General features: G+C 36.5%; 1 protein-coding gene across 2 annotated transcripts in view; it reads right to left on the bottom strand.

Annotated features, from left to right (window-relative positions):
- The window catches only part of LAMA2 (laminin subunit alpha 2), a 377228-nt gene that overhangs the window by 89047 nt on the left and 274450 nt on the right, over positions 1-13731 (bottom strand). For both annotated transcript variants that reach the window (XM_037392615.1, XM_037392616.1), the window contains exons 33-34: positions 5295-5437; positions 4657-4755 (exon numbers count right to left, since the gene is read on the bottom strand). In XM_037392615.1, coding sequence (XP_037248512.1) covers positions 4657-4755; positions 5295-5437 — 242 coding nt within the window. The remainder of the gene's footprint in view (positions 1-4656; positions 4756-5294; positions 5438-13731) is intronic.

Here is a 13731-nt window from a genome sequence, read left to right as displayed (position 1 = left end):
TGAATTACAGCAGCAGTAGGATGAAGACAGGTATCTTCTGCAGATCTCAAAAACATGCTGAGGAAAGGAAACATCTTAACACATTCTACTTAGCTCTCAAGGTCCTTATTCACAAAATGGACCCAATTTTATTACAAGGAAGCTGACAATTTCAAGCAATAAAGCTTGTAAAATTGTACTGTAAAGCAGAAAAACCCCAAAACCAAAAAAAACCACCCAGTTTTTTTATTTGGGGATTGCACATCCATGTATGTCTTGAAGCAGGGCATTCTGCACTTTCTGGTCTCTGGGAAATGGCTAGAAGGTCAATAATTCAAAAAGAACTTAGGTTTTCCCTGACTTGAGCTGTACAAACTGTTTTCTTGGTTACAAGCCCCAACCCTTTTGAATAATAGTCAAAGAGAAATAGTATCACTTTCAACACATTTATTTTTGCCTGATTAGCTTCCAGATGGAAGCCCTCAAGATACCTCAGGACAGCTGGGTTTCTGAAATGAAATCCCTGGAATTATCATATCACTTGCAGTTTTGGTCTACTGTAGAGTAGTTATTCTGAAAGTAATTTATATGAAAATCATTCAGATAAATAGAATTATACAGGAAGAATTAAGAACCCATGCTGACTGGGGGGAGTTAGTTTATTTCATCCCTATATCAGTAGAAGAACATAACTTTTCACATTTACACAGCTTTAATCATGGTATTGGTTACTTCCTCTTGGATTTACAAAACCCCTTTACCCGCATAGCTACAGAACTAAAATATTGTCAAAGTAAGCTGTAAGAGGCAATTTGGATAGGAAAAAGGCAAAAATACAGAATGATCTTGATGGACCACTGCTCTAACCCAGCTTGGCATTTCTGATGTCATTTCATTCTTCATGTAATTGAGAACTACCTTATTATTTATTGTCAAATCCTCCACAATCAGCCTTTTATTCTTTGGATTTTATTTGCTTGGAATTTTCACATTCACTTTTATTATATTCTAGAATATTTCTAAGTCCTTTACTACAAATGGTGTTTTATAACTTACATATACTTTTCTTAGTTTTGATTACTTTTTCCACATTTATGTTAATTCCAGTTGGCTACTTTAACCTCTCAATATTTATGACTGAATGGCATGTACTGTATTTTTGTGCACATTAATCTGTCATCAAACAGTTTTCATTTCCTCTCAGTGACAGTTCTCTTTAGTACTTAAATCTCATTCAGCTCCACTGTATGCTTTCTGTATTTTGCCACAATTTGCTGTGCTGAAAAATAATCTTCTGCTTCATTGTCTCGTCTAGCTTTTAGTCCATAAATTAAATTAAATGGCAAACATCCTTCACACTTTTACCTAGCCATTCCATGGCTAATTAAATGTTTCCATTTGTTAATAAAGTTCTACTCATTTTCTATATATTTAGTTTACTACAGGTCACCATTTCTATAAGGTCAGTCTTCAGCATCTACTAACAGTGTAAACAGGCACAAAAACCTCTGGGGTACCAATAAGGGTCAGGCGGACTGGACCTAGAGCAAGGGTTTGGAATGAATCTTCAAGAAGTCCTGACACAAATAAGACTTTTTGGCATAAAGGAGATCTCTACCATGGAAATACAGTAAAGTATCCAAGATCAATAAACTTGCTTTGGTGAGGTTCGCAGCTTGTACTTAGTGATGAAGGTTCCATGGAAGGCTTTGCCCCAATCTGAAGACCATTAGCCACTTAGCAACTTAGACTATTAACAAGTATTAGCAATTACACACATATTTTCATTTTGGTTGTTTGTGTGTTTAGTCTGAGGTCTTACCAAGCCGTAAGAAATTCCTCTGAATGGCATCTGGAGGGGAGCCCTACAGGAATTTCTCCAGCTAGTGAGTTGTAGACCACAAAGGAGGAGTAAACAGAAACATCACTGTACAGATGGAAGTTCTTGGCTCTCCCATCAAATGCTTCCAACTATTGGAAACTAAGTTGCCTTTGCTACTGCTTCCAGAAATTTCTGAGCTTGAGAAGTTCAGTGGTATGGGAGAAATGAAAAAGTTTACAAAATTAAAAGAGGCATTTCAATCAAGAGGACTAATTCTGATCCCTGTCTTTCTTGAAGACTCTGTACCTAATTAGAAGGGAAGAGGGGGTTTTGACTAAAAGTAGTGAGCTGAAAGCAAGTGAAAAGTCTGAGGTCTGCCTCTGGTGGTAGATGTGGGAATGAGCATGCAACCATGTAAGAACGTAATTAGTGCAAGAAAGATGTGAAGATCTGTATGGCAGAGTGAATGAAGGAAAGAATATGATGGGGGGTGGGGGTGGGGGGGAAGAGTACTGCACTGATGTAAGAGATGATGGATTGAAAAGAGACCACAAGGAAACAAAACCCCCAAAGGTTTTATAGCGACTAAACACTATTATCTTCTACACTTTACCTTAAAATGGATAAATTGACATTTTTTCACGGAAATAGACTCCTTACTAACCCTCATCAACCTTTTTCTTCATCACTACTGGTTTCACTTTGAAAATTTAGTGAGCCTTCAAATCAGACACAGGGAAAATCTTTGCTATCTATGGTTGTACCATGTGCTCCAAGGGCTGGCCATTATGTAGTTATTGGCTATGTCTTTATTCGGAAATGAGACTTGAACATGCTGCATCAGGATTCAGACTTCTTTCTTGGACATTGCTCGTATTTACAAACACAGAAACAAAAGGGTAGGACCTGCCACCAGTTGATAGTCCCCAAATATAAAAACCCAACTGCAACAAGTTAACTCTCTATAAGGATAACTGGAAACCATCAGGCTATTTACTCATTGCAACAATAGAAAACTGCAGACAGGGAAGCAGTGATAATCCGACCAGCACACTAACTCCCTAAGACCACACCTTCAATATTTTTCCTTCTAAGATTAATCTACAGGAGGTCAGAATTTGCAACGTTATTTTAGGTCATGTCCATGGGGGGGATTAATTTTAATTTTTTTTGGGTGGGGAGGTGGGGGTGGCAATTGGAAAAGATACTAAAAAAAGCAACTATGCAAAGGAAAAAAAATGTCTTAAAGAGAAGACTGAGAAATCTTAATACAAGAAATATAATCTTCTCTGCCTGTAGGGCTGTCACAAGTTAAAAGCCCACTTAGACTTAAAAGTACCATAATAGTTATTTCTGGCAGAAAAATAAAAGATCAAATAAAAGTGAAAAAACAAGCTTTCTTTAGACTTACAGTGAGAGTATGTATAGATGCCTGTGCATATGCGTGTGTGTCTGTATAGACATACATATGCAAACACACTGCAGATGCTTTCTTACCCATTACCTATAATTACATAGTTTTTTTTCAAAATTGAATATAATCCACACAAACAAACCAGTTTTTCTGAGAACTTTAGTTCTGTAAACTATGAACAATTTTAAGACACTATGCTAAAACTGTATGGGGATAAGGTAAATTCTCTCACCTGTATATTCACCAATACAGTAATTCATGTATTTCTTATTTGGCTACTTCAATACAGGGAAGAACTCCTCACTAACATGATTTTTGGTAATCCTTCATAATACATTTTGGACAGCTGTTTTTATTGTGGCTCGTGCATTTCACTATTTTGTTCTCCACTAGGTGGCACAATTTATATTATTTTCTTAGTCTTTTCCTGACCAAAATAAGGTCTATATCGAAATAAAACTTCCTTAATAAGAAGAGTAAACAGCACATCAATTGAAATCCAGAAGACACGCTACCCTCATAAATGAAATATAGAACACATACATTTAACTAAACTCACACACCTTGTGCATATATTTGAATTCTCCCTTTAAATATTGTCCCCATTTCAATTTTGCCATTCATTGACTCTTAATGAGACCTTGTTATTTGCTAAACCAGGAATTCCGTTTCCTTGCTGTACAATTTCTTTAAAATAAGTGAATCAGGCTAGGCTACCATTTGCTCTACAGCTCCTGGAGAAACAAGCCAATACAACAGATAACCCAAAATGGAAAATGAAACCGCAAAACAGCAAAACTTTTCCTGTAATTCGCTTGAGATGGCTGAGCACTAAGTAACTATAAGCGAAGCCAGGTTACTTGTATTGCAACAAGCAATCTTAGAACAGGAACAGACTGAGAACTATTGTGAGACAGTCAGGCTCAGGAGATATGAAAGGGAATATGATGATGTTGCTGATGCAGAAAGCAGATAGACTTACCAGAGACAGTACTACTGTTTGGAAGAAAAGGAAGGAACCAGGCGGTTCAGTTTCCAAAAGCCTCAGCTATTCAAAGAAAAACTCCAGATATGCGAGAAACTATGGTAATCCCATGGGTTTGTGCCATTAGGTTTGTAACATAACCTGCAGCTGAAGTCATGGGAAAGCCCAAAAATGCTGTATCAATAACTATCTTTCTTTTAAGTGTCAGCTTTTCCAAAAAAGTTCATTCTTGGGAGCTCTGTATGAGCATTATAAAGTTTTCTTACATTATTATAAAGTTTTGCAGAAAATGTATCTCAATATATTGGCCCACAAAAAGAGGTTGTTCGAGGACTAGCTACCATTTCAAACACTGAGACTGAGAAGCATCTTATACTTCAAGTTCATATTCAGAAGATTTCTGTAATTTTGCAGCTTTAACCAAACCCATAGACCCCAACGTGATCACAGACTTACTCTTGCCAGTAGTTCATCCATTTCTGTCACCAGGGTATCCAGATTTTCTCGTGCTAGCTGAAGAAATCTCTCTGGTGCTCGCTGAGGTGAAAGCAAATGCTGTTGGGGAACAGAGGAGGGAGAGTGAAATTCTGTATTTAATGGATCTCAGTGCTTCCAAATATTGTAGAAAAGCAGCATCAAAAATTTCCTTTTCATTACACTATGCAACTCCCTTTTGTCATTGACTTTTGTGACACATCCATCCAACATAGTTTCCTTGGGAATCTTGACATCTTTACATAGTTTAGTGGAGAACCTATAAGTATGGTATGAAACATACAGTATATAACATACGTAACTGCTTTACGGACCACCAGCATGAACACCATTCTATTTGGATGCGACATCACTTTTCCTGTGCTGCAGTATAATTCCTTGCACATAGGTACACAAACTACTGCTGTAAGATTTATTTATTAAAATAAGTAAAAATAAATAGCTGTGATAACTACTTATTAATCAAAACAAGTTACAAGTAATTAAATCTTGATTTTTTTCTTCTTCCCTGAACCTGCTCATGGCTGTATGTTTGAACAGATTGAAGTACAGTTGTACTGAAGCCCTGTTATTTACGAATGTGAATACTATGAACGTACCTTTAATTCCTGTGTCATGTTCTCAAAACCATGCAACGTTTTATATGGAGCAGGCAATGGACCACTAAGGTTAACACTCAGGATCATCTGGTTTAGCCGATCCAGATCACTGAGAAGGAGTCCTGTGCATTCATCATCACAAGCTGAGAGGAAGAAGAGCAAAGCTTATTTAAATATTAAATATTGCTAAATATTTAAGACATATGAGTTAGAAATTTTATGGCACACATACAATTCTGTGAGAGTAACACTAATTTCAGATAATTTACCCCAAAAGCTTAGTGTGAGAAAAAAATGGAAATAACAACTAGAGAACAGGAAAGACCTTATTGCTTAGGACTTGGTAGTGGGACATTTTCATATAAAAAAGAGCAGCAAAATAGGTAGGCTTACCTCACAAAAAGAGGAAATAATTAACATTGTCCATTATGGATTAGCCAATATAAAATCCTAAATTAGACAAGTAATTTGGGTTAAGGTTGAAAAAAGTGGACAACTAATTTGTTAAGGTTGAAAAAAGTGGACAACTAATTTGTTAAGGTTGAAAAAAGTGGACAACTAATTGTAGGTGAAAGTGACAACTAATTTGGAAAATCTAAGGAGCACTTTAAGTATAGTATGGTTGTGGCTTTGAATATAAAAAAAGGCTACAGAAGTCTCACAATTTATATACTTTATAGTCATATAACAGCATGACCAAACATTCTAAACTTGTAATGCAGACAGTTGAAAGAGTCCAGGCAAAAATACTGAGTTTTCTGTTAGTAATGCTTTTCCCTACCTCCTTTCACTAACCAGTTTGTTTTTTATGTGTGCTTCCTCTCTTGCAAATATGCTTTAGCATGGAAAATACTGGTGTGTGCTGGATAATACTGAAAGAAGTTTGCACTCCCCCCCCCCGCTTTCTATAAACTATCACAAGAAATTCTCATAATCTTACAGTCTTGTATAATTTATGCTGCAGACAGGAAAATACTTCATCCTTTAGAACAGAGTTGTGGGAGTGTCTTACTGTTTCCCTGCATAAAGATGCTACACAGAACTGGCAAACCTGAACAACATCTCAGGAAATGGAGCAAACTGTGAAACAATGAATTCACTGGTAATGTTAACAGACATAGAGGACTGTGCCTTAAGTTTTACAAGTATGTAATTATTTATTTCAGCAACACTCCCAGGCAGCTCAATGGCTTAAAAAAACCACTAAACAACATGTATGTTTCCGTAGAAAAAGAGAAGTTATTTTCAACAGAAAATTACATTTTTTTTTCCTTGAAACCTATTCTTCATATGGATTATTTTTTTCTGTTCTTTAAAGTTTTCAGTTATCTGAATACTGATGTTATTCTGTAGGTTGGCTCTTCAGTACGGCAAGGAGTTGAGTCAAATACAGAGAAAAGAAGAATAATGAATAGTAGCTTAATACACCACGAAACTCGTGCGATGATTGAAAAGGAGACAAGATAGATGCTGGATTAATGCAGTAAGAAGTGGGTGCAGAAAGCTAGATACTGTTATTTTAAGACTTCCTTTTGCATTTTCATTGCTTCCATTTGCAGACTTCGTCCTCCCATTTCACAGTATTTTGTTACATAAGCTGAACTACACGAACTTCTCTGCAGTTGTTAACTGTGGGCATGATACATTCTGATTTATATTTCTATGTGAAATAAAAAAAAAAGCGCTTATTACTATCTAAGCTCTTGTCATAGTGTGCTTGCTTTTAGAAGTCTGAGAGAATTACAGGAAAAACAAGTTTTACAGCCAGTTGAATGTTTTATATAACAAACACCTATTACATAGCTGGTCAAGAAGATAAGTAGACCCGGTAATAATTTTGCAGGATGCTTGTAAGTGATCATGGACCTGAAAAGGGTTGCTGTTTGTTGTTTTCTTTTTTCTGATACATTATTTCACTTATGAAACAACCTAAATCTATTCACCCTCAAAATTGTCAGTGTTTGGTACTAAAACACTAAAAATCTGCTGTGTATTAAAGACAAAATTGTTTCACACCAACAAGAAAAAAAATGAACAGCTTATGAAGACATCTAGTATTCTCAATGAGTAAACTATTGATAAGTGAATTCAGGATAAATTAACACCTCTTGCATGATAATCAGGTTGAAAAGAGGAACTACATCAAGTGAGGACCACAGCTGAGTAGGTAAGACAAGACTAAGCTATTCCAATATGCAGTCTGAAATGTACTGTAGCTATGGGAAATATTACAAGAGTATGATTATATTTTGCAAGACTAAATACTTCTGTGTCTATCTATAAAACTGTCAGTATAAATGTGTGTCTAATACTAATGAATGCAGCACTAAATTCAGGTCATTACAGCAGTGCAAGCATGTAAGAGGCAAATCATGCAGTCAATATTACAACAGTCCAGCAAGCAATTAATGCAAATTACTGCATTTTCCATTTTCACCACACTTTCCCATGCACAATAAGTCCTGTAAGGATTTTGTCTTACCTCTTGTGAGAAGCTTCTCCAAAGTATGCATGCCAAATATTTTTTTTATTTTTAAATACTTCCTCAAATAATAAAAGACACTATAAGTTTATGGGTATCTAACCACTTACTGCATCTTACAAAGAGAAGATAATGTACAATAAAGGAATTGCATATCTAAGCCACAACATGTTCCTCCAACTGAATGAATATCTAACACAATTTTGCTTTAATACTTTCATTGCTGTTAAGATTCAGAAGACTTTTATGGCTAAGTAATTTTTGGTCTAAGGGCAACCATGTAATCTCTGATATGAAGTGGTATCTTACGATAGTGACTCTTCAGCATTGGTTTCTGCTGTTTCACAATGAAGTGCTGAACTCTGTTAGGCTCATTAATCTGTTGCCCATTACCTCATTTTTCCCACTATGGCACTTGTCTCACACCAAACAATAAAAAAGATAAAAAAGCCCTCCTCTGTCCCACGAAACAGAACCCCAGTAGCGAGCTGAAACCTTTAGTTTCCTTGCCATTGCTGTTGGTTTCAGGGAGTTTGCATGATCAATATGTCTCCCAAGTATCGGAAAACTCAGATCCAGATCAGGGTCTAAAGTACTGGCTTGGGTTTATTTCTGATTTTCATTATTTAAAAAGTCTCATTTGCTGGTTCTGATACTTAGCAGTACTAGTTAGGTTTATATAGTGCATGAGTTGAGCAAAAGACATTGGAGTGTGGGTCTAGACTCAACAGGAGTTCATGCAATAAAAAAAGGGAGAACTGATAGTTTATCAGCTGCCAGGTCAAGTAGGGGTGCCCATCGCTTACTGAGCTCACGCAGATAGAGCAGCAGTTGTCCAGCACAGACGTAAATTTAATTCTTACGGCTGTGGCAGAAGAGCCCACAACTTCTGCTAAACTCAGAACATAGCAGAAGCTAGCCCACAACTTCGTAGATCTGGTGTCACACACAGTATCTTTCTTTTCAGCTCACTCTTTTAAGGCTTGTGATAAGAAGCTTCCAGCTCCTGCTAAATTAGACTGTGTAGGAGCTAGGAGATGCTTCTTTTCACAGATTCTTCAAGATCTGTCTCTGACAGCATCTCTGCTTAGTTCTGATTTTGGAAGGGCTGAGATCATGAAGCTACTCCCTATTTTAGACAAAAAAACTTGATTCTCCCAGGACCAGTGCCTAGAAGCTCCTTCGTTCTCATGGGTGAAGAACTGTGTCAGCGCATTGCAAACAGCAGTCTACATAGACTACAATATTTACATGTCCAAGCCCTAGTATGAAAGGAATCTGATTACATAATTTTCTCCTTCTACAAATATTGAATATATTAATCCATAAAGATATAAAACTGTTGACCGCAGAATGGCTGAAGATCCTTCTTTTTCTCCCCTCCCCCCCCAAGACTGAGTTAAAGAAAAATTCCTAACAAACCTGTTTGATCTCTATGTGTCATGATTATTTCCTGTTCCCTGTTAATCTCATACAGCAGAACCACACTGACTGCTTTGCATTTAGTTTTTTGCTTGATTCCAACAAACATTTGTGACAAGAGCATACATCATAGGAAAGATTTTGCAGTTTGTGTTGCAACGGAGCTCAAAATATTGAAGGCAAATTTTTCTGAAGTCCCCATTGCAGCTATGACTGGTGCCCTGAAAGAATTCACAAGGTGAGTTCTGACTTGCCACATGTTTAACAATAAAGCCTTGAAGTTCTCACTAGTATCACTTTTTTCCCTAAACACCACACAGTTGTAAGCACAGTTACTGTTCCAACAGTACTGCAATCTAAGGTTCTTCATTTTACATACTACACACTCTACAACTGAAGTGAAGTGGAATGTCACCAGGTAAAATAAAAAAATTTTACTTGTCTACAAAAATGCTTGATTGCTACAGGCTTGATCCCAAACCCTTGTAGCTTCTTCTTTCCACTTCAGCTTGCTAAGGTCACAGCTGTTTGGGAGGGATGAGTAGGGAGCAATACATGCTTTGGCTTGTATTATTGTTTACACATTTCTAGTATGTATGTGTAAAATATGAATCAAGCAAATACTAACGATCTCAGTCTGCCCAAGCATGCTGGGTACAGAACTGAGGAAATGCTGCTCCTGTTCATCACACAATTCAGCTATGTTCTGGATTGGAACACTGGGCTTTAACTAAGAAAACAGAAAATATACTTCTTCAGTACTGTAGTGATTATAGGCCAGTCAGCCATTGCCAGATGACAACTTTTAGCAGAATAAACATTGAGATATATTTATTACGGTAAAAATGAGTGATGCATAAGGGGGCATCGATCATTTAGAGAACAATTCATTTGTAGTTACAAATAAATACAAAAAATTGTAAGCATTAGAGAAGATTTGGGAGAACTTTTGTCATATTTGACAGTATACAAAGGTGTTGGCCCCATTATTAAAATTAGTTTGCAGTCATCACAAATTTTCTTACTGGCTACTAACTTTTCAAAAGAAAAGGGAAAGTAAGCCTAAGAAGTGGATTACTTGAGACCAAAAATTACAATAAAGTCTTCATCAGCAGAGTATTATGACTATCTGTACGTGACAATCTAGATGGTCACTATCTGGGGAAATAATTCAGTTATTAACCATACTAATGCAAAAAGAAAAAAATATTTTTATGATGTGTAGCAGACCATCCAGACTCCTGTATACTTATAAAGACATCCCCCACCTCACCCCCCGCCACACTTTCTGGATATTATTTTCAGTTCCCTAACAACATCCCAGAGAAAACAACATTGTTCTGTTCTAAGAATATAATGGGAAGTGAAATCTGTCTGTGCCATTCACCTGTAATTATCTTTCCATTGTTACTTAGCAGTAAACAAATTATTCCCCTTTGCACAGTGGCTGTAAAAAAAATATAGTCTCTTTCCATTCTACCTGTAGCTTTCCAAAATATAACTGTTATTACAGCACTGAAAAGTGGCATGCACTAAGCAACTGAAAAATGACGTTACCAAAAAAACCAGTAGGAACCTGATAAAACAGATTCTTAGCTATATCAGAAATAGATCACTTTAATGAATATCCGTGCTCTTCCATTTTTGTCCCCCATCTTTTCAATGGAATTTTTCACTCTAAAATCTTTAGAATACTTATGATATGGGATACGTTAAAATGTAAATGTTATATTTAAACAATAATACATTATAATAATACAATACTGTGGCTAATACCTCTCTAATTGGATTTAAGTATGCATTATTTAGCTTTCATTTCATACTGTGTGGTGACCTTGCATAGAATTTGCCAAAAATTCATTACTCAGATGGCTATTCTTTGCTAGATATTCAAAATCAATTTTCACTTACTTAAATACTAACTACAACATACTAACACGGGACAGCTTAATCACATTACGTTTTACATGACTTACAACTACATTTTTTTAAACATGGGTGATTGTATTTGCATGTATTTTTTTAAGCTAGATCGTTTTACCACCTAACTAAGGGTGCTTCGCACTTCTGACAGGTACAATGCAATTGCAGTATTTGAAATGGAACTCTGCAAATTAGCAGAAGTAGATACATGAATACAGCTAATTTGAAATATCAAAAGCAAACAGGTTTCTGTGATTGTGTGATTCTGCATATGGCATTTATTTTCTGTACATTAAGAGTAGTTAATCACTATTATTACTGTTAAGGTTTTGCTACAACTGAAGCAAGTCAGAAGGGGGAGTATTTTGGAAGTGGTTGATACACGAAAGGAAAAATATATTGTATACAGGACCAAATTCTCAGCTGCATTAAACTCAAGACTGGAACAGATAAATGTTCTGGGAGTAAGGAAGGAAAGCTTCGGGGTTTCCCTAGAAGGTGTTTCTAATGGTTCTTTAGCAGCACAATGACTACGAAAGCATATTATGGCTGCAGCAATGAATCCCCATCAGAAGAAAACAATGGTACTCTGAAGCCTGTAACATATTAGGCAGTGTTAACCATGGCAAATTCCCACAAAGTCTATGCTTGCACATTCCCTTTGTCTGCCACAGTCCCTGTGTCCACCACAGGCTACAAACGGTTTATTGATCAGGCTGGCTTTCTACCACGTCAGGGGTATTGCCCTGCATTAGCAAAGGTGGGTTTGGAGTTATATGGGGGTTGAGGAACCATTAAACAAAAGGGAAAATCACAAAGTTGGAGAAAATGGGCATAAAGTGTCTACTGAAATATTTAATTGCAGTTTTTGCAATTTATGACATGGATGTTACTGATGTGGTGTCAATGTAACAGCCCAGTTCCTGCGATAGGGGACATTTAAAGTATCTCCCATCTGTTCCTATAGGTGGTTCCTCCTTTTATGACTAAAGGAAAGAAATCATTTCATTTGATTCCCTAGAAATGACATGATATGTCCATATGGATGTGCAAAGCACTGTTTTGATGGTGAAAATTGATTATCCAGTTAAGTAAAAATGCAGCTACAGGTAGTATAGATACAGTTCAACACTGACACAGAAATATGTTGCAGTTAAATCCTGCATCTCTCAAAGCAAAAAGATGAAAAAATTGATTTGCCTGCACACAGCTTTTCCCATTGATAGTGAAGATTTTTAACCTTATTATTGACACAATGAAATAGTCTCATTAACGAACCGGGAAAGCATTACGAAGAATAACTTGCACTTAAGTTGTTTTGTACAAAGAAACTCTGTTATCCTGGATATCCAAAAGACTTTTCAGAACAGTGGTAAGGTAAATGACCAGTAAAAACATACTAAGCAGTGCCTGAGATTGAAAACATTGGCTAATACCGGTAATAATATAACAGGTATTCAGGTTGTTGAAAAATTAAGTCATTTTTGCTTAGATGCCACTCTGGAAAATACAGTCCTTATTTTAAAATTCTGTAGCTGTAACACTTACAGACCGAACTTGTGATTACAATTCTCCTTGACATGTAGGCCACAAAATGGAGCCAAAGCATAGTTAATTCAGCAAAGTAGCTTGTTACTCTATTTGCATTCTTTTTGCTGTAGTTTAAAACAGCTTAAGATATACAATAGTTCAGAATTAAGTCCTAAACTATATCACACTGCAGGATGTTAGACTTTTATTTCCTTTAAGTACACTAAGCTTTTCATCAATGAACCAATGCCAAAGTATTTATGTCTACATTCACAGTAATCTCTCTATTCATTTTCAATGATGACTTGTACCTAGGCATCAGGAGTAATGCAAAAGCACCAAACTCAACAGTCACGTTGAGAAGCTTAGTTCTACTAAGTCCCAAGCACTCTCTGAGAGCTGATCACAACTATTGAGTTAAACAATGTTCTGCACTGTGTAGTCCCTGACCCTACATGCCTAATGTTTTCCTCTTTAACCACTCAAAGAAGCCACACATTACATTCTTGACTAATATGATACATTCAGCCACTTCAAGCACTTTTCTGGTTTCTTAATTTTTCCCATTTGCTTTTAAAATTTCTGCAATTTTTTTGAGCTGTACTACCTAATTTTAGTAGTAGAGCTGTACACCTCTGGGTATTGAGGCAAAGACTGAATGCATTCTGTGGGAAAAAAAAAAAAAAACAACAAACAAACAACAAAAAAGCACCTTTCTTTGGTATCTACTTGCCATGATGTTACATGTCCCTCACACAGGCACCCCTCCCTGCCCCCACCCCCTCACCCCCGCCCGAAAATGAAAAAGCTCCAGTTAAAGTCCTGTAACAAATAAAAATCAGGTAAAACCTTGAAACCAGCCCATTGTGCCTTGCCAATATATTGAAAGATGCACAGATTAAGAAATATTATATAATGTGGACTTACTGGATCCATACCTGTATTCTACTCTAAAATGAACAATGATGGCCTCAAGAGGAAAAACCAACCAAACAAAAAAGATCACAAAAAGATCAGTTCCTGCTCAGCTGGGTGAGATTCAGGACAAGAAAATGCTTTATTTAGTCTGGATTGACCTAG

This window comes from Falco rusticolus, chromosome 6 (assembly GCF_015220075.1).
Source record: "Falco rusticolus isolate bFalRus1 chromosome 6, bFalRus1.pri, whole genome shotgun sequence".
NCBI lineage: Eukaryota > Metazoa > Chordata > Aves > Falconiformes > Falconidae > Falco > Falco rusticolus.
This window is presented reverse-complemented; position numbering and strand designations above follow the sequence as displayed.